Source organism: Heteronotia binoei, chromosome 12 (assembly GCF_032191835.1).
Source record: "Heteronotia binoei isolate CCM8104 ecotype False Entrance Well chromosome 12, APGP_CSIRO_Hbin_v1, whole genome shotgun sequence".
NCBI lineage: Eukaryota > Metazoa > Chordata > Lepidosauria > Squamata > Gekkonidae > Heteronotia > Heteronotia binoei.
This window is the reverse complement of record NC_083234.1, coordinates 9,697,312-9,714,750: the sequence shown is the minus strand read 5'-3', so window position 1 is coordinate 9,714,750 and position 17,439 is coordinate 9,697,312. Positions and strand designations below refer to the sequence as shown.

General features: G+C 47.9%; 1 protein-coding gene across 1 annotated transcript; it reads right to left on the bottom strand.

Annotated features, from left to right (window-relative positions):
- Positions 1 to 14,078: 14,078 nt before the first annotated feature.
- On the bottom strand, positions 14,079 to 16,060 carry LOC132580638 (uncharacterized). Its single transcript, XM_060251611.1, has 6 exons — positions 16,009 to 16,060; positions 15,819 to 15,878; positions 15,600 to 15,701; positions 15,388 to 15,483; positions 14,953 to 15,266; positions 14,079 to 14,231 (listed from the first exon to the last, which is right to left on the bottom strand). Exons 1-6 carry the CDS (start codon positions 16,037 to 16,039, stop codon positions 14,079 to 14,081), a joined length of 756 nt encoding a protein of 251 aa, XP_060107594.1. The 5' UTR covers positions 16,040 to 16,060.
- Positions 16,061 to 17,439: the final 1,379 nt, after the last annotated feature.

Genomic DNA, 17,439 nt, shown 5'->3' with positions numbered 1-17,439 from the left:
TTCCTTCCTTCCTTCCTTCCTTCCTCCCTCCCTTCCTTTCTCCCTTCCTTCCTCCCTTCCTTCCCTCCCTTCCTCTTTCAAAGATCTGGTGTTCATGTCTTGCGACTCTCAGACATCTAGTGCTTATTCTTTGTGGCTGTTACGCTAAGCAAGTTTGGCCACCCCTGTATGAGGCTGCTCGGGGGGGGGGGGGGGGAGTCGCTCAAAAAACAGCAAAAGCATCTGAAAGGGTAGAGCTGTGGCTAGAATCTCTGTTTGGCATGCAGAGGTAGAATCTCTGTTTGGCATGCAGAAAGTCCCAGGTTCAATCCCCGGCATCTCCACTTAAAAGGACCAGGCAGTGGGTGATGGGAAAGACCTCTGCCTGAGACCGTGGAGAGCGGTTGCCAGTCTGAGTAGACAAGACTGACTGGATGGACCAAAGGTCTGATTAAGTGTCAGGCAAACGGCTGGGATGTGTTCAAACCACCCTAACCTTGGGAGAAAGGGAAGGGTGAAATTCTGTAGCAGCCAACAAACAAGAACCTCTCGAGAACAGGAACAAAACAGCCATCAATAATTTAAAAAAAAAATCTGACTCATAGAATTTACATTAGGAGCCAGGGGGTGGATTTTCCCCCCCATCTGATTAATTAATTCCATTCTTGAAGAGATGGAATGCGTCTGTCCCAGCCTGTGCATGCAGATATATATCATGCAGCACTGAGTTCCTGGGGCGATGTATCCAGACTGCAGGTGCAAGGAGACGCGTGTACATGACGTCTCCTGCTGCGGAAATCTCTCTGCCCTTGGAAAACTAGCCCAGCCTTCTCCCTGATGCACTGTTTTTGTCTGCCTGCTTCTTTCAAAACATGAACACATGAAGTTGCCTTATACTGAATCAGACCCTTGGTCCATCAAAGTCAGTATTGTCTTCTCAGACTGGCAGCGGCTCTCCAGGGTCTCAAGCTGAGGTTTTTCACACCTATTTGCCTGGACCCTTTTTTGGAGATGCCGGGGATTGAACCTGGGACCTTCTGCTTCCCAAGCAGATGCTCTACCACTGAGCCACCGTCCCTCCCCTATGGGATTCAATCATGCAGTTCCCATCCTGCACTCCTGAACCGGACAGCCAATTTGCACGCAGTCTATCAGCCTGGTTCCCCTCAACATCCTGATTCTCAGACGCCATCCGAAACACACCAAAATCTGGGAAGCATCACGATGAGACAAGGGAGGATTCGTTGGGGAAGACAGCTGGCAAAAGAAGCATCTGCAAAAGCGATTGGGAGAGGCTACTCCCGTCCAGCTGCTGCTGCTGTCAAATCAGAGACATGCCCCAGAATCCAGGAAGTGTGAGCTCATCTCTGCTGTATCCAATATGTTATGGGTGGCACGCTTGCTGGTGTGTGTTGGGCGCTTGTGGGTTTGTCTGTTCCACTGAGAGTCTGAAGTGCATACAGCGTAGATTCAACCCAGGAAGCTGCCTTCTGCTGAATCAGGCCCTTGGTCCGTCCAGCTCAGCATTGTCTACTCCAGGGGTGGCCAAACTTGAATAAAGTCACATAGAATAAATGTCAGATGTTTGAAAGCCGCAAGACAGGAAGGGAGGGAGGGGTGGAAAGACAGCAACTTTAAACACATTCTCTAAGCCAGGGGTCGCCAACGGTAGCTCTCCAGATGTTTTTTTGCCTACAACTCCCATCAGCCCCAGCCAGCATGGCCAATGGCTGGGGCTGATGGGAGTTGTAGGCAAAAAAACATCTGGAGAGCTACCGTTGGCCACCCCTGCAGAGTCTAAGCCACTGGCTGTCTTGGAGAAGTGATTTAAAGAGATTTCCAAGCCAGGCAACAGGTTGGTGGGGGCTTCAAGAGCTGCACAGTATATGTGGAAGAGCCGGCCCACATGTGGCTCCCGAGCCACAGTTTGGCCACCTGTGGTCTACTTTGACTGGCAACAGTTCTCCAGGGTCTCAGGCTAAGAGGTCTTTCCCATCACCTCCTGCCTGGTCCTAACTGGAGATGCCAGGGCCTGAACCTGGAACTCTCTGCATGCCAAGCAGATGCTCTGCCACTGAGCCACAGCTCCCTTCCTCCCATTGAAACTTCCTGATACCGAATCAGACCCTTGGTCCATCAAACTCAGCAGTGCCTACTCAGACTGGCAGGGGCTCTCCAGGGTCTCAGGCAAAAAGGCCTTTCCCATCCCCTCCTGCTTGGTCCTTTTCACTAGAGGTGCCGGGGACTGAACCCGGGACCTTCTGCATGCCAAGCAGATGCTCTGCCACTGAGCCTTGGCCCCCTCCCTGACTTTGAATTGTGCTCAGATAAAAATGGGGAGCCTGTATAGATGGGTCAAGACTGCACTGATATGGTCCCTGTGACACACAGCCATTAACATAGTGCTGAAGAACCTTCGAAAGGTCTCACACCTGTGCCACAGATGGGGGGTGGGTTATTAAGCAAGCTGCTCCCCTCCCCCAGATCGGTACTACGGGGTTAATGATAAAACCAGGTGGGGCCTTACAGGGCAGTTGAAAAGATCTGTATTTGCGAAGTGGCTTTAATGCTGAAAAATGTCTACAAATACTAAGGGTATCCTCAGGTGGTGGTGGTGGAGGAGGAGGAAGACGAAGAAATAATAATTATAATGGATTTATACTCTACCCTTCACTCTGAATCTCAGAGCAGCCTACAATCTCCTTTGCCTTCTTCCTCCACAACAAACACCCTGTGAGATAGGTGCAGCTGAGAGAGCTCTGACAGAAACGGCACACCCTTTTCAAGGGCAGCTCTGTTAAGAGCTATGGGCTGCCCCAAGGCCATTTCAGCAGCTGCAAGTGGAGGAGGGGGGAATCAAACCCGGTTCTCCCAGATAAAATTCTGCACAATTAACCTCTACACCCAACTGGCTCTCTATTAGAGCTATGGCTGACCCAAGGCCTTTCCAGCTGCTGCAAGTGGAGGAGTGGGAAATTACACATGGTTCTCCCAGATAAGAGTCCATGCACTTAACCACTACACCGAACTGGCTCTCTATCAGAGCTCTGGCTGACCCAAGGCCATTCCAGCTGCTGCAAGGGGAGGAGTGAGGAATCAAACCCAGTTCTCCCAGGTGAGAGTCCACGCACTTAACCACTACACCAGACTGGCTCTCTATTAGAGCTATGGCTGACCCAAGGCCATTTCAGCAGCTGCAAGTGGAGGAGTGGGGAATCAAACCCAGTTCTCCCAGGTGAGAGTCACCACTACACCAAACTGGCTCTCTATTAGAGCTATGGCTGACCCAAGGCCATTTCAGCAGCTGCAAGCGGAGGAGTGGGGAATCAAACCCAGTTCTCCCAGGTGAGAGTCCATGCAGTTCACCACTACACCAAACTGGCTCTCACAAGGACAGCTCTGCCAAAGCGATGGCTGACCCAAGGCCATTCCAGCAGCTGCAAATGGAGGCGTAGGGAATCAAACCCAGTTCTCCCAGGTGAGAGTCCCTGCACTTCACCACTACACCAAACTAGCTCTCCAGGGATGGCCACTCCCCCAAAAGCTGGGAGTCAAGCTGACAAGGGCATACTTGATGAATGCCCGACTAGTGCTCAACTTCATAGGACTGCTTGGGTCCACTGTGCCCTTCCCAGATCCACGGATCCATGGATTAGTTTATTTTTATTCCTCGTTTGCAGAAGTTATTCCCCTCTAGTAGTCATCTGGATCTACAAGGCGGGTAACTGGGGCAGCCAAGCTCCACGTGGGGCCTGGAGAGCTCCCAAAAAACTGCTCTCAGGGGGTCGTTGTGTAGAAAAATAGGTGGTGGAGCTCACTGGCATAACTCATTAGCATATGTTGCCCCCCACCAGCCAAAAGCAACCCGATGCAAGAAAGGAGAGCCCCGGGCAAGCGAAGCCTGCTTGGGCTGGCTAGAGATCCAGCCAGCCCAACCAGGCCTCGCTCACCTGGGGCTCTCTTGGGCTGCCCCCGCCCCGCAGTCAAAAGGCCAGCAAGCCACCTGCCACATCACATCAGAAGTGGAGAAAGGGTGGCGTGGGCTTCTCCAGGGATTAATGAGGGCTGCTGGGGGCGTGGCAAAGCCCCTGGTGGCTGGCTGGCTGCCCGCTCTCCTAATCCAGGGATTGTTATGCAGCTGCACCTCCTATTCAATGGACAAGGTAGGTGGGGAGGAGGAGGGGGAACCCGCAGAAAGGTTCAAGAGCTGCGCTCCTGTGAGCTCCTGCAGAATTCAAGGCCTGACTGATCGTCAGGCAACAGAGACCAGTTTCCCTGGAGGAAATGGGTGCTTTGGGCTCTACGGCATGAGGCCCCGCCGAGGTCCCTCCTCAGGCGCCGCCCCAAGATCTCCACGAATTTCCCAGCATGGGGTTGACAACCCCCCCCCCCATGGCCACCAGGGGAAGAACATGTGTAATACAACAAATGATTATAATACAACGAATGTATATAACACATGATTAGATTTTTAACTGTAAATTATGTAATTGTTAATTTTAATGCTTAATTTTATATTTTATGTTAGTTTTACATGTTGTAAGCCGCCCTGAGCCACCTAGTGGGAAGGGCGGGATATAAATCTCAGATAGATGGATGGATGGATGGATGGATGGATGGATGGATGGATGGATGGATGGATGGATAGATAGATAGATAGATAGATAGATAGATAGATGGATGGATGGATGGATGGATGGATGGATGGATGGATGGATAAAAAAAACACAGAGGGTTGCCAACTTCCAGATGGGGCCTGGAGTTCTCCTGGAATCCCAGCTGATCTCCAGACTACAAGTATTGGGAGTGCCCTGGAGGAAAATAACCCCTTCTGGGGGCAGACTCTAGGGCATGCCATCAGTTCTAGGCAAATTCTTCTCCCAAATGTTCCTCTCCACAGGCATACACACCTCCAAACCACCAAGAATTTCCCAGGCTAGAGTTGGCAGTGGCTCTCCCTCCCATCTATTTTCCTTCCTCCCCCCCCCCTTCCCTCTCTCCCCTCCCTCTCTTCCCCCTCCCTCCCTTCCTTTTTTCCCTCCTCATCCCTCCCTCCTTCCCTCCCTCCCCTTCCTTCCCTCCCTCCTTCCCTCTCTCCCCTCCATCCCTCCCTCCCCTTCCTTCCTTCCCTCCCTCCCTCCTTCCCTCTCTCCCCTCCATCCCTCCCTCCTTCCTTCTCTCCCTCCCTCCCTTCCCCCCTCTCTCCTTCCCACCCTCCCTCCCTACAGGCTTTGGGGCATCAGAACAACCTCCGGGCTGGGCCCTGATCTCCCCCAGAGCAGAAGAGCGCCACGGCTGCGCTCCCTCTGCTTGCAAACTCCTGACTTCCTAGCAAGCAAGGGCCCAAGTTTGGGAGCTCTGACCTCCCCAGGCTCTCCGGAGCTGGATCTTCCCTCTTCAACCCCTTCCCCGCCCCCGGCCCCAGGCCGCGATTCCCCCCCCCTCTCCCCTCTCTCTGGACCCCTTCCATCCACGCCGGTGACACGCACCCGCCCGCCCGGCCCTCCTCTCCCTTCCTCTCCTTTGCTCGCAGGCAACCTTTCCCCCTGGCCTGTGGCTCTTGGCTGCCGCCTCCCCCTCTCCGGTTTCCTTTGGAGTTTGGGAGGAGGGGAGGGGGGTGGATTTGCTCCGGGCTTTTGCAAATCGGCCAAGCGCGCCGCGCGCTCTCCTGGTCCCGGGCAAAGCGCAAAGCAAACTCGGGGTGGGTCGGGGGGACTCCAGGCGGTGAGTACAGCCCCCCGGGGTGGGGGGGAGAGGAAGGGTGGGGCTCAGCCGGGCCCAGCAGTTTGGCCTGGGGCGGCTTCAGGACAGCGTCTTTGGGGAGGAGGGGGGGGGCGAGAACGGGACGCCCGGCAGCCTAGACGGAGCGGACGCTGTGCCAATGCGCCAGGCGCCCCTGTCCGGCGGGAAAGAGGCTTTTCAGGGTCCCGCCGCTGCAGCCTTTCTGGGTTGGGCCGGACCGTGCCAAAACCTTGCCAGAGTCGATAAGCTGGTGTCGCGGGGCGGGGGTGGGGGGGAGAGGAGGAGGAGGGGGCCAGGCAGACGGCTTGGGTGGGGAGGGAGGATGCGGGCGCTTCATCCCTTCTGGGTGTCAGTCTAGACTCTTGAGTTGCATCCCCCCCCCCCCAAAAAAAGCCAATTTATTATTGTTGCATTTTATTCCTCATTTCGGCAAGGGGGTTTATGGTTCGCCTCCCCTGATAGATCAGCTTCAGACAACTTCAAGACGGGATTGGAGAAACATCTGAAGCAGAGGTCCGTCAGTGGCTATTAGCCACAGCGTATTGTTGGAACTCTGTCTGGGCAGCGATGCTCTGTATTCTTGGTGCTTTTTGGGGGGCCGGGGGGGGACAGTGGGTGGGCTTCTAGTGTCCTGGCCCCACTGATGGACCTTCTGATGGCACCTGGGTTTTTTGGCCACTGTGGGACATAGAGTGTTAGACTGGATGGGCCATTGGCCTGATCCAACATGGCTTCTCTTGTGTTCTTATGTGACACAGAGTGTTGGACTGGATGGGCCATTGGCCTGATCCAACATGGCTTCTCTTGTGTTCTTATGTGACACAGAGTGTTGGACTGGATGGGCCACTGGCCTGATCCAACATGGCTTCTCTTATGTTCTTATGTGACACAGAGTATTGGACTGGATGGGCCACTGGCCTGATCCAACATGGCTTCTCTTATGTTCTTATGTGGCACAGAGTGTTGGACTGGATGGGCTACTGGCCTGATCCAACATGGCTTCTCTTATGTGACTCAGAGTGTTGGACTGGATGGGCCATTGGCCTGATCCAACATGGCTTCTCTTATGTTCTTATATCTGGGGCAGTGATGCTCTGTCTTCTTAGTGTTTGGGGGGGGCAACACTGGGAGGGCTTCTAGTGTCCTGGCCCCACTGGTAGACCTCCTGATGGCACCTGGGTTTTTTTGGCAACTGTGTGCCACAGAGTGTTGGACTGGATGGGTCTTTGGCCTGATCCAACATGGCTTCTCTTATGTTCTTAAGTGACACAGAGTGCTGGACTGGATGGGCCAATGGCCTGATCCAACATGGTTTCTCTTCTGTTCTTATGTGACACAGAGTGCTGGACTGGATGGGACAATGGCCTGATCCAACATGGCTTCTCTTCTGTTTTTATGTGACACAGAGTGTTGGACTGGATGGGCCATTGGCCTGATCCAACATGGCTTCTCTTCTGTTCTTATGTGACTCAGAGTGTTGGACTGGATGGGTCTTTGGCCTGATCCAACAGGGCTTCTCTTATGTTCTTACGTATGTTCTTATCAGGAACCCATGATGAAGTCACCTTATACTGAATCGAACCCTCAATCCATCCCAGGCAGGGCCATCTTTGCTCAGACTGTTAGCAAAAGGAGCTCTTCAGAGTCTCAGGCAGGGGGACCTTTCCCATCGCCTCCTGCCTGGTCCTTTTAAATGGAGATGCCGGGGATTGAACCTGGGACTTTCTGCAGGCCAAGCAGAGGCTTGACCACTGAGCTACAGATCCTGGGTCACCCACAGGCTTTGTAGCTGAGGCAGAATGAGGATTGGAAGCCAGGTCTCTGCAGTACAAATTCAGAACCATCCCAAGTAGTATATGGCCAACCCATGCATATTTAATGAAGGGGGCGTGGCCAGTGACGTCACTTCCAGTGACGTCACCGGAAGCTCTGGCAACCCATGCATTTTTAATGAAGGGGGCGTAGCCAACTACGTCACTTCCAGTGACGTCACCGGAAGCTCTGTCAACCCTTGAATTTTTAATGAAGGGGGCGTGGCCAGCAACGTCACTTCCACTGTCACCGGAAACTGTGTCATCAGGGTCATGCCCCCCCCACCACCACATGACGTAGCCAGGCCAATCAGCGTCTACGTCCACACCCGCCATAACCTAGCAACCCCGCATATTTAATTAATTAAGCACCTCCTCCAGGAAATGACCTTACTGACGCAAACCACGTGGCATAGCCAGGCCAATCAGCGTCTACGCCCACCCCGCTGTGACCTAGCAACCCTGCATATTAATTGAGCAGGCCGGAAACCACATGTGTAGCCCCTTCCCCTGCCCCCTTCCCCAGCACCACCCACTGCAGCGTCATTGAACTTCCGCCTGTGGCACCCCACCCCGGAAATTGGGGGCCACCACTGAGAAGGCCTGAGTAGGGTCGTGTGACCCCTCTAACAACACGCCCAGTCACCCCTGGCCAATAGCAAATGGGGGCCCACCCCCACCCAGCCCACCCTCACCAGGTTATTTTAGGAAAGAAGCCATTTGCTCTTGAACACACGTGCGCAGGCTCTTGCTGAGAACATGGAAACCCCGGCCAGGTCCAAGGTACTTTCCAGGCCACCGCCATTGGTGAGACAAAATTTTAAAAGGAGATATGTGAACAGTTCTGAGGATGAAGAATTTGTCCCCGCAAAGTTCCATTTCCCATCTCTTGCTGAGAACATGAAAACTCCGGCCAGGTCCAATGTATTCACCACACCACCGCCATTGGGGAGGCCTAGCTTCAACAACATTGGTGCTCCTGGCAGGCAGCTGGTATTTGACATCCCTTCTGCATCTACTATGTACTTTGGCGGCTTTGTCCCTATGCGCTGTTCTTACCGGGTCTCCAATGAGGCTGCGGAGATGCCCGAGCACTCCTCTAACCCCGACACACCAAAGGTTTACCTAGAAAAAGTTGGACAGTGGGAACGACATCTTGCAAACTTGCCAATGGATCAGTATTCCGAGGCCTTCAGGTTTATAAATTTAGAACAGTTAGGCCACCCCGTCCTCATACAAGAGGCAATACGTGAAGCTATTCAGGGGCTTCTTAATGATATGAGAGCCAGAGTCCAGGATGGTGATTTAGTGCAGCTCCATATAGATGGAGCAGGACTACGTGATCCCCTGCATTCTGTAAGGAGGCCAGCAGGTGGCTTTCCTGCTGATGAATTTATAAATCAGATGTCAAACCTCATGCAGAGTAATGCCGAAATTCATCTTCATGGAACCCTGCGCTTAATTATGACGGTGATAAGGAACAGGGGAGGAAGGGGTAAGAGGGTCATCGGTACCGTCCTGTATAGCGAAGTTATCAAAAAGAAGCGGCAGCATTTACTAAATCCTGATCATGGGAACCGTATTTTTTGCTTTGGGATAAGTCTCATTGGTGTCATGTCAGAGAAGTTGGTGACCATCTCTGAATTAACGGAAAGGGTGCGGGTGTTGTACAGAGAGCTAGGGTTTTCAGATGAGCAGGAGATACTACTATCAGATGTTGCCATCTTTGAAAAACATTTAAAGGTAAATATAGGAGTGGTATTGAATGGCGGTAAAGGTTGGGAAATTTTTAGAACAGGGCCTCCTGTATACCAGAGGACCCATTTTGTTTTGAATCATGAGAATCATTATTACGGAATAATTAATTTGAAAGGTTTTTTTGGCCAGAAAAATTATTGTCAGGTGTGTGGTAATGTTTATAGCCATTCACATATGTTTAAATACAGCTGTCGCATGTGCTTGGACCCCAAATGTAGGCCTCAGCATGAAATACAATGCAATAACTGCAAAGTTTTTTGTAAATCCTGGATCTGTCTTGAAAAACACAGGGATCTGCCAGATATTTGTAAAACAAAAATATATTGTAAATCATGCCAATCCTATGCTCCAAAGAAGCACACTTGCCGTGTTTGCTGGTGTAAGCAATGCAAAGAGCCTGTTGGGGATATAAATAGCCACCGCTGTTTCATGCCTCCTCTTGAAAAGGTTGAAATTGGCAACAATTATATTTTTTATGATTTCGAATGTATGCAGGAGACTGGCATACATATTCCAAATTATATCTATGCAATGGCGCTAAAGGAGAGTGATACCTGGGAATTCAAAGGAGAGGGCTGTGTGACAAGCTTTGTTAAAAAATTCATCAACAAGAAATTCAAGAATTATAGTTTCCTAGCTCATAATGCGAAGGGATATGATAATTACTTTATCATTAGGCAATTATTAGCAGAAAAGATGGAAGTCGACCTGCTTACGCAAGGGGGGAAGCTCATGTGCGTCACTGTTAAGAAGCTAAACATCAGATTTCTGGATAGTTTAAACTTCTTGCCAATGAAGCTAGCCAAATTGCCACAGGCCATGGGCTTCTTGGGGTGCAAGGGGTTCTTCCCCCATTTCTTTAACACAGCTGCTAATTGGGGGTATGTTGGGCCGATGCCTAAGATGGCGGATTACGGGGTTGATAACATGATGAAGGCTGAGAAAGCAGAGTTTCTTTCCTGGTACACAGAGAACAAAAGCAATGAATTTAACCTGCAAAAAGATCTGGCCTATTATTGCCAGCAGGATGTTAAAATCCTGCGAAAAGCTTGTCTCTTGTACAGGGAGGAAATTATATCCATGTCAGGAATTGACCCCTTTAATCACGTAACTCTCGCTGGGGTTTGCATGGCAATGTATAGGCACATGTTTTTGAAACCTGATACAATTGCCCTCCTGCCACATGACCATTACCACAGGCAAGAAAAGCGTTTTTCAACACCATCCATACAGTGGCTAATGTATATTGAGCACAAGGAGGGCCTCCAGATACAGCACGCCCTGAAAGGTGGTGAACTAAAAGTAGGAAATTATTTTGATGGTTTTGCGATGGTTGGGGGGCAGCCGACAGCCTTTGAATTTAATGGGTGCTTTTTCCATTGGTTGTCCCACATGTTTCAGCCCCGCCGATAGAAACCCCCTGACAGATTCATCCTTTGCCGATTTACACTATAGAACCCTGAGGAAAGAAAGTTACTTGAAAAGCCATGGATATGCGGTTAGGTCCATATGGGAACATGAGTGGAGGGAGATGGTTACAGCTGACAGGGAGCTTGGAGGCTTTCTGAGTGAGAAGAAATTTCCGTCACCACTGCTCCCCAGAGATGCTCTCTTTGGGGGAGCAGTGCCATTTGCCTCTATTACAAGGCTGAGGCTGGTGAAAAAATACACTACTATGATTTCACCAGCCTGTACCCTTTTGTTAATAAGACAAAGAAATATCCAATTGGGCACCCCCAAATTATTTATAAGGACTTTGCCCCCATATCTGAATATTTTGGTCTAGTCAAACTGAAGGTGTTGCCACCTCGAGGTCTCTTTTTCCCTGTATTACCCTACAGGTCGGGGGGCAAACTTCTGTTCCCCCTCTGTCGCACATGTGCAGAAATTAAGCAGCAAGAGCGTTGTTTGCATTCTTTACTGGAAAGAGTGTTAGAAGGCGTGTGGTGCACAGTGGAACTAATGAAGGCCCTCGAGAAGGGGTACCAGGTAATTTCTATTAGCGAGGTTTGGCATTTTGAGAACAGCTCTGAAGACCTGTTTTTGGAATACATTAAATTGCACCTCCGACAAAAACAGGAGTCTTCTGGCTATCCTAACTGGTGCAAGGATGAGGGGGAAAGGGCCAAATACATACAGGATTATCTAGAGCAAGAGGGTATTCAGCTGCGTCCTGAACACATAGCGGTCAATCCTGCAAAGAGGCAGATTGCCAAATTATTTTTAAATTCATTGTGGGGGAAGTTTGGACAGCGTTCAAACTTGGTAAACACTACCATAGTGAGGGATGCTACCAAACTTCTAGAATTTGCCTTTTCCCCAGCATATGATGTGTCAGGGTTTGACATAATTGACGATGAAACAGCAAGCGTGTCCTGGAAACATGCAAAAGAAACAGTTACCTTAGCTGGCAACACAAATGTTCTGATTGCGTGTTTTACAACATCCTATGCGCGCTTAGAATTGTATGAACTTTTAGACAAGCTACAGGACCGCGTCCTTTACCATGACACCGATTCAGTCATTTTTGTAAGTAGGGAGGGGGATTTTATTCCGGCTCTTGGAGATTTTTTAGGGCAGCTGACATCAGAACTCTCGCCATGTGAACATATCACAGAGTTCACATCGGCAGGGCCAAAAACCTATGGTTACAAAACGTCGGGCGGGAAGGTGTGCATGAAAGCCAAAGGCATCACCCTCAATGTTTCTAACTGCGAAAAAATTAACTTTAATACTCTGAAGGACCTGGTCTTAGATTACAGTGTCGAGCAGACCTCTAAAGAGATCAGAGTCCAGCAGCCCTCCATAATAAGAAAAAAGAATCAGTGGCTTATTGAGACAGGGCCACTTAAAAAAACCCTCAAAGTAGTTTATGATAAGAGGGTCCTTGTGGACAACTACAGAACATTGCCATACGGCTTTTTAAAATGGATGTGCGGTGGAAACATCCATTTTTCTGCAGTACTGGCAGGGCCTAGCAATTGTGGCAAGAGCGTCTTTGTAAAAAATATTTTGGACAATGCTCAACATGTGCTTTCTGTATCACCTGATAATGTCATGTGGTTTTACAGCTGTTGGCAGAATCTGTATGATGAAATCCTCTGTAAATTCACTTCTGTAAAGTTTGTTGAAGGGCTCCCTGAAACCCTAAATGATGCTGAACTGTTCCCCTGTAATAAAGTAAGTCTGATCATAGTGGATGATTTGATGGACTCTGCTTGTCAAAACCCTGAAATTGAGAGAGCCTTCACCAAATACGTGCATCATCGGAATCTGAGCATTATATTTATTACTCAGAATATTTTCTTTCGTGGGAAAAGCACCAGAACCATAAGCTTAAATAAAAAATACATGGTTTTGTTTAAAAACCCCAGGGACAAATTACAGATTGCCACTCTGGCCCGCCAAATGTACCCGGGGAAGTCCCAATTCTTTCTGGAGCCTTTGAGGCTGGATGCAACACAAAAACCTTATGGGTATCTGCTGGTGGATTTAAATGCGTGCACGCCAGATTCATTGAGGTTAAGAACGGGGCTTTTCCCGCCCCGGTGGCCTGCTGCGTATGTCTTAAAAACAAAGCAAGCCTCCAGTGAGCACAAAAGGAAACAGACGGCACGCTAAACAGTCTGTCACCTCCGAATCCTCCAAAGGGTCAACATGTCCGGCCGTATAAAGAGGAATCTGCCCCTCCTAAAACTGCTTATCAAGACTACCCCCCAACAAAAGAAAGCCATTCTATGCTCAGCTTCAGATGATCTGGTCGCGGCTATATCAGAAATTGCGCTCAATACTTTAAAAGGGAACATCCCTCTTTCATCAAGGCAGTTGTGTGTCTTGAGGAAAAGGCGACATTTCATTAAGAAACTGAGTAACAAGAGAGTACCACTGAAAAAGAAGAAACAGTTGGTGAAACAATCAGGTGGCTTTATAGGGCCTCTGTTAAGCTTTGCTGTTCCTCTCTTAACTGGCCTTTTAACAAGCAGGTGATGGAATATGCTGAAAAATGTACTTGGTTCCTAGCCACCAGCTGGAACAATTAAGGAACCAACCGCCCTTTAAGGAGGAGAACATCAGAGCTAATGCAATGCATTCCCTAGATACCAAAATGAAGGGTGTTCTTCAAAGGCAAGATTTAACAGAGTTCCAAAAAATAAGCCTATTTGATACTCTGCTGCAAAAATATTTAGCTCACGTGAAGCAGGGGAAACTGAAAAATCTAAACTGAACCTGTTTCTGCCTCAGGCAGAGACAGCCTCTGGAGAAACCAATACGAGTTCTGACGTGGTCTCCCAGGAAATAATAGACAGCTTGCCTGACAGGCTTAAGAACCGTGCAAAGATACTGTTAAACAAAATGAAACAGAACAAAATTATTTCTTCTTGGGATGGCAATGGAACCTTTGTATACCGAGGTGAAAATATAAAGGGGTCTCATCTTATGGATTTGGTGAAGGCCGTCACTCAAACACATGATCTGCCTAGCCGTCGCCAGCCTAAAGGTTGGGATGTTTTCATGAAGGCTATGGCTGAACTAAACGTTCCATCTTCTGTTGTGGGCAACACGGCTAATCGCCATGCTTTGGAATATCTAAAGAACCCCTCCTCCATTCCAGAGACGCCACAGCTGTCTCGCAGAGCATCTAAAAAACACAAAGCTGTCACGCCCCCTGGCTGGATAACCTTGTAATCATGTAAATAAATGTTTTTAATTAAAAGAAATGTTGTTTGGTTACTTTTTTAAAAAAATGAACAGACAAAAGGGCAGCTTTTAAGTCCACAAGGGGGTGCTTTATTGAAATACAATGTTGTTGTTGTTGTGGAACTCACTGCATGATATACATGCCTGGGGTTGCACAAATTGCTCCACCATTCGGTCATTCTGTGCTAAATCATCAGAGTACAGCTCTTGAATCTGCTCAAAAGAAAGTCCTTTACTGCGCAACTGTAGAAAAAATATGCAGTGATATCCACAGACCACAGAGTCAGATGCCTGTAGTTGCCTTGGTTGGAATGCAGTCTCTTTGGCATTTTTTCTCAAAAATGTCACTATGGATTTAGGAAATAAAACACTGCTGGGCGCATGTCCATATGAATCAAAGAAACTCACCGCAGCCATCCTCTGTCAAGTATATGGCAAGCCAATGTTCTCCAGGGAGGTCATGTGGGTGGGTATTTACAACTAACCCCGCTGGTCTTTGATCCACTCTCTGTTTGGGGAGCCAGTCGCTTGGATACACTCCCAAGAAAGTCTTTTTGGTGTAAGGGTTAGTAGATAACACAGTTGTTAGCTGCAGGGTGTCCATGTTACATACAGTAGAACTTTGTAAAATTCTTTCACAATCTTTCCAGAAACCAGCAAGGCAGTCTTTTAAAGCAGCATTTAAGGGCTTGTAACAGCCAACTTGCCCCCAAGAATGAACCCTTGTGGCCTGGTTGATAAGCAGTTGCACAGCCGCTGTTGTAATGCCAAGCAATTTCAACAAAGTCCCACATATCTCATTAAAAGGGGCATCTGCATTGATATTAATGCGGGGCTGACAGCCTCTAGCCATGCGTGTGCCCCTTTCCCTGCTTTTACACGCCAAATCAGTTTGTAAAATATTTTCAGAACCTTCCCAGAAAAGCATAAGGCTGCCTTTAAAAGCACCAATGAAGGCATCTACACCCAATGATTGCAAACTGTTTGCAAGGGCAGCAAGTTCTTGCAAGTCAGCAGTGGTAGCTGCCATCAGTTTTAGCATGCTCCCACACATTTCCCTAAAAGATGCATCCATATTAGAATTGTCAATTTTCTGCTTCTTAGAGTTTGGCTCAAAAGCACAGTCTGTTTGGGGTGCATGTTTTCTTTTCACGTTACCACGTCCTTTCGGCTGGGACAGGGTGGAAGTCTGCAGCGTTGCTTCATGTGGTAGGCCACGTCCAGACCTCAACGGGGTGGGGCTCCTTGTGCTCTGAGGAAATCTCTGGTTTGTGACATCTTTAGGAGAAAAAGATTGAATGAAGATAAAATGCCAAATCTCAGCAATATATATATATATATATAGAGAGAGAGAGAGAGAGAGAGAGAGAGAGAGGGAGAGAGAGATAAAAACACACACCGTGCAGGGTTCCTTTGTGTTTCATAGCACCCCCTAGCGTTTGCTGGTCTGGTCTGTTTTGCTTAGAGCCCACATCAGATCTGCGCCTTTTCTCATCTACAGTGGTTAGGCACAACGTTACAATTCATTCCCGCAACCATATAAAAACTAAACATTAAGCGTGCTTTTTAAAATCATAATCCAGAACAGTGAATCAAAAATTTAAACTATACCAGCCAATGCTTTCAAGTGTCTCTTGGGTTCCAACAGGGATAAGGGCGGAGATAAATTTTCCTTAGAAGGCCCAACATCATCTTTGTCAGGGGCTTGTTGGCCTAATGAAAAAAAACATTAGCTTTTTCAAACTGTTTTTTTTTTTAAAAAGGAAAAAGCCCTTAAATTCATTCTCCCCTCCAACCTCACACACAAAGGGCAAATAGAATATTTATCACCTGGTATTTTTGAACGTATCATTTTCCACCACTGTTCACAGCCATGTGGTCTCTTCTGGCCTGCATATTAAAATGCCAAAAATATGAAATATAATGCAGCCCATTTTTAAATTATCACCCACCACACACACACACACCCCTCTTAAAAACAACAAACTTATTTTAAAACTGAGAGGAATGCAAAATATACCTTTGTTTTTTGAAGATTTATCTTCTGCCATTTTTTGTTCTTTTTAAAACCTAAGATTTACAAAAAATATTGAAAAGGACTGATCACAAATAAGCCTTTTAAAGCATTACATTATCACCCCATTTTATGAAGCTTAAGACAAACATCTCAAGGCAAAAAGTGCTTCTCTGAGGCTAGGAAAGGATGTTCCTGGCCCCTTTTAAATACAGCAACCAGGAAAAAACTGAAACACCCCATCCTCCTCCCCCCAGCCATTCATTGTCAGCCTCTTTTTTAAAAGCATATTGTAAAATATATTAAAAACAAATCTCTGCCATTCAAAGGATAACTATAAAGGCTAACTAAATATCCTTGCAGCTTGCAAACGTCTGTTAAATTAAAAAAAACAGGAGTAGATCCCCTCTTTCTTCTCATTAAGCATGCTTGGGGGCAATAAACTAGCTGCTTTACAAAAAGTAAAAGGATTCAAACAGACAAATTTACAAACCTATTTTTACATCTGTCTGTTTTAAGTACCACTAAATCAAAATTACATGCAGTATTAATTTCTAATCACATAGAAAACAGAGTAGCACATGGCTTACCTTGCAAGCCTTCAGGTAAAAGATGTCTTCTCCCCCTTCTTCCCTAGGCAAAAAGGAAGTGACCCACCCCTAATCAAGACCACTATTTTGTGTGAAGGAGCGCTGTGATTGGTTCTCCTAGCCATGTGACTTGCTGATCCAATAGAGATTGTCCATGACTTGCTTAGACCAGATTTCAGCCATGTGGCTGGAAATCCCCCCCCCCTCCTTTCCCCTCCCATACTATTTCAGAAGAGCAGCCTGAAAGCACATGGCAAAGAGGTGAGCAGTTTTTCAGAATACACTGCAGTAAATAGGGGGGTTAAAATGCTGCTAGATTTAATCAGTGTACAGCCTCCTTTCTCTCCCTTGCAACCCCCCCAACTTTTTTTAAAAAACAGTAGCCAGTAAAGGGGGGTTAAAATGCTGCTAGATTTAATCAGTGTACAGCCTCCTTTCTCTCCCTTGCACCCCCCCCCCAACTTTTTTGAAAAATAGTAGCCAGTAAATAGGGGGGTTAAAATGCTGCTAGATTTAATCAGTGTGCAGCGCCCTCCCACAGGCCTTCATTTCATGGGGGCATGACCTCTGCATCTGATATCAATATGGGACAAGTCCAGACATGTAATGACAGCATTGAGTTCTTTAAAAAGGTTCCTTTTTATTTTACAGACAGCGACAAATGGAATTGCAGTCTATTTACAGGTTTTATTTCAAAACAGACATTAAAAAGCAGCGGCAATATCTTTTATTTACATAACAGAAACGCCATTTTATTTTTTCTGGCGCAGAAAAAATGAACGAAAATGCAAATCTTTGATATAGCCCTCAACATATTTAACCATTGTACTGTCAGAGTTTTTCAAAA

What these genes read in the sequence shown, in the direction of transcription:
- LOC132580638 (XM_060251611.1), bottom strand. Translation starts at nt 16,039, where the DNA reads ATGGCAGAAGATAAATCTTCAAAAAACAAAG. An exon ending in TAAATCTTCAAAAAACAAAG is followed by an intron (nt 15,879 to 16,008) that starts GTATATTTTGCA and finishes TTTAATATGCAG; the next exon opens with GCCAGAAGAGACCACATGGC. An exon ending in GATACGTTCAAAAATACCAG is followed by an intron (nt 15,702 to 15,818) that starts GTGATAAATATT and finishes TTTTTTCATTAG; the next exon opens with GCCAACAAGCCCCTGACAAA.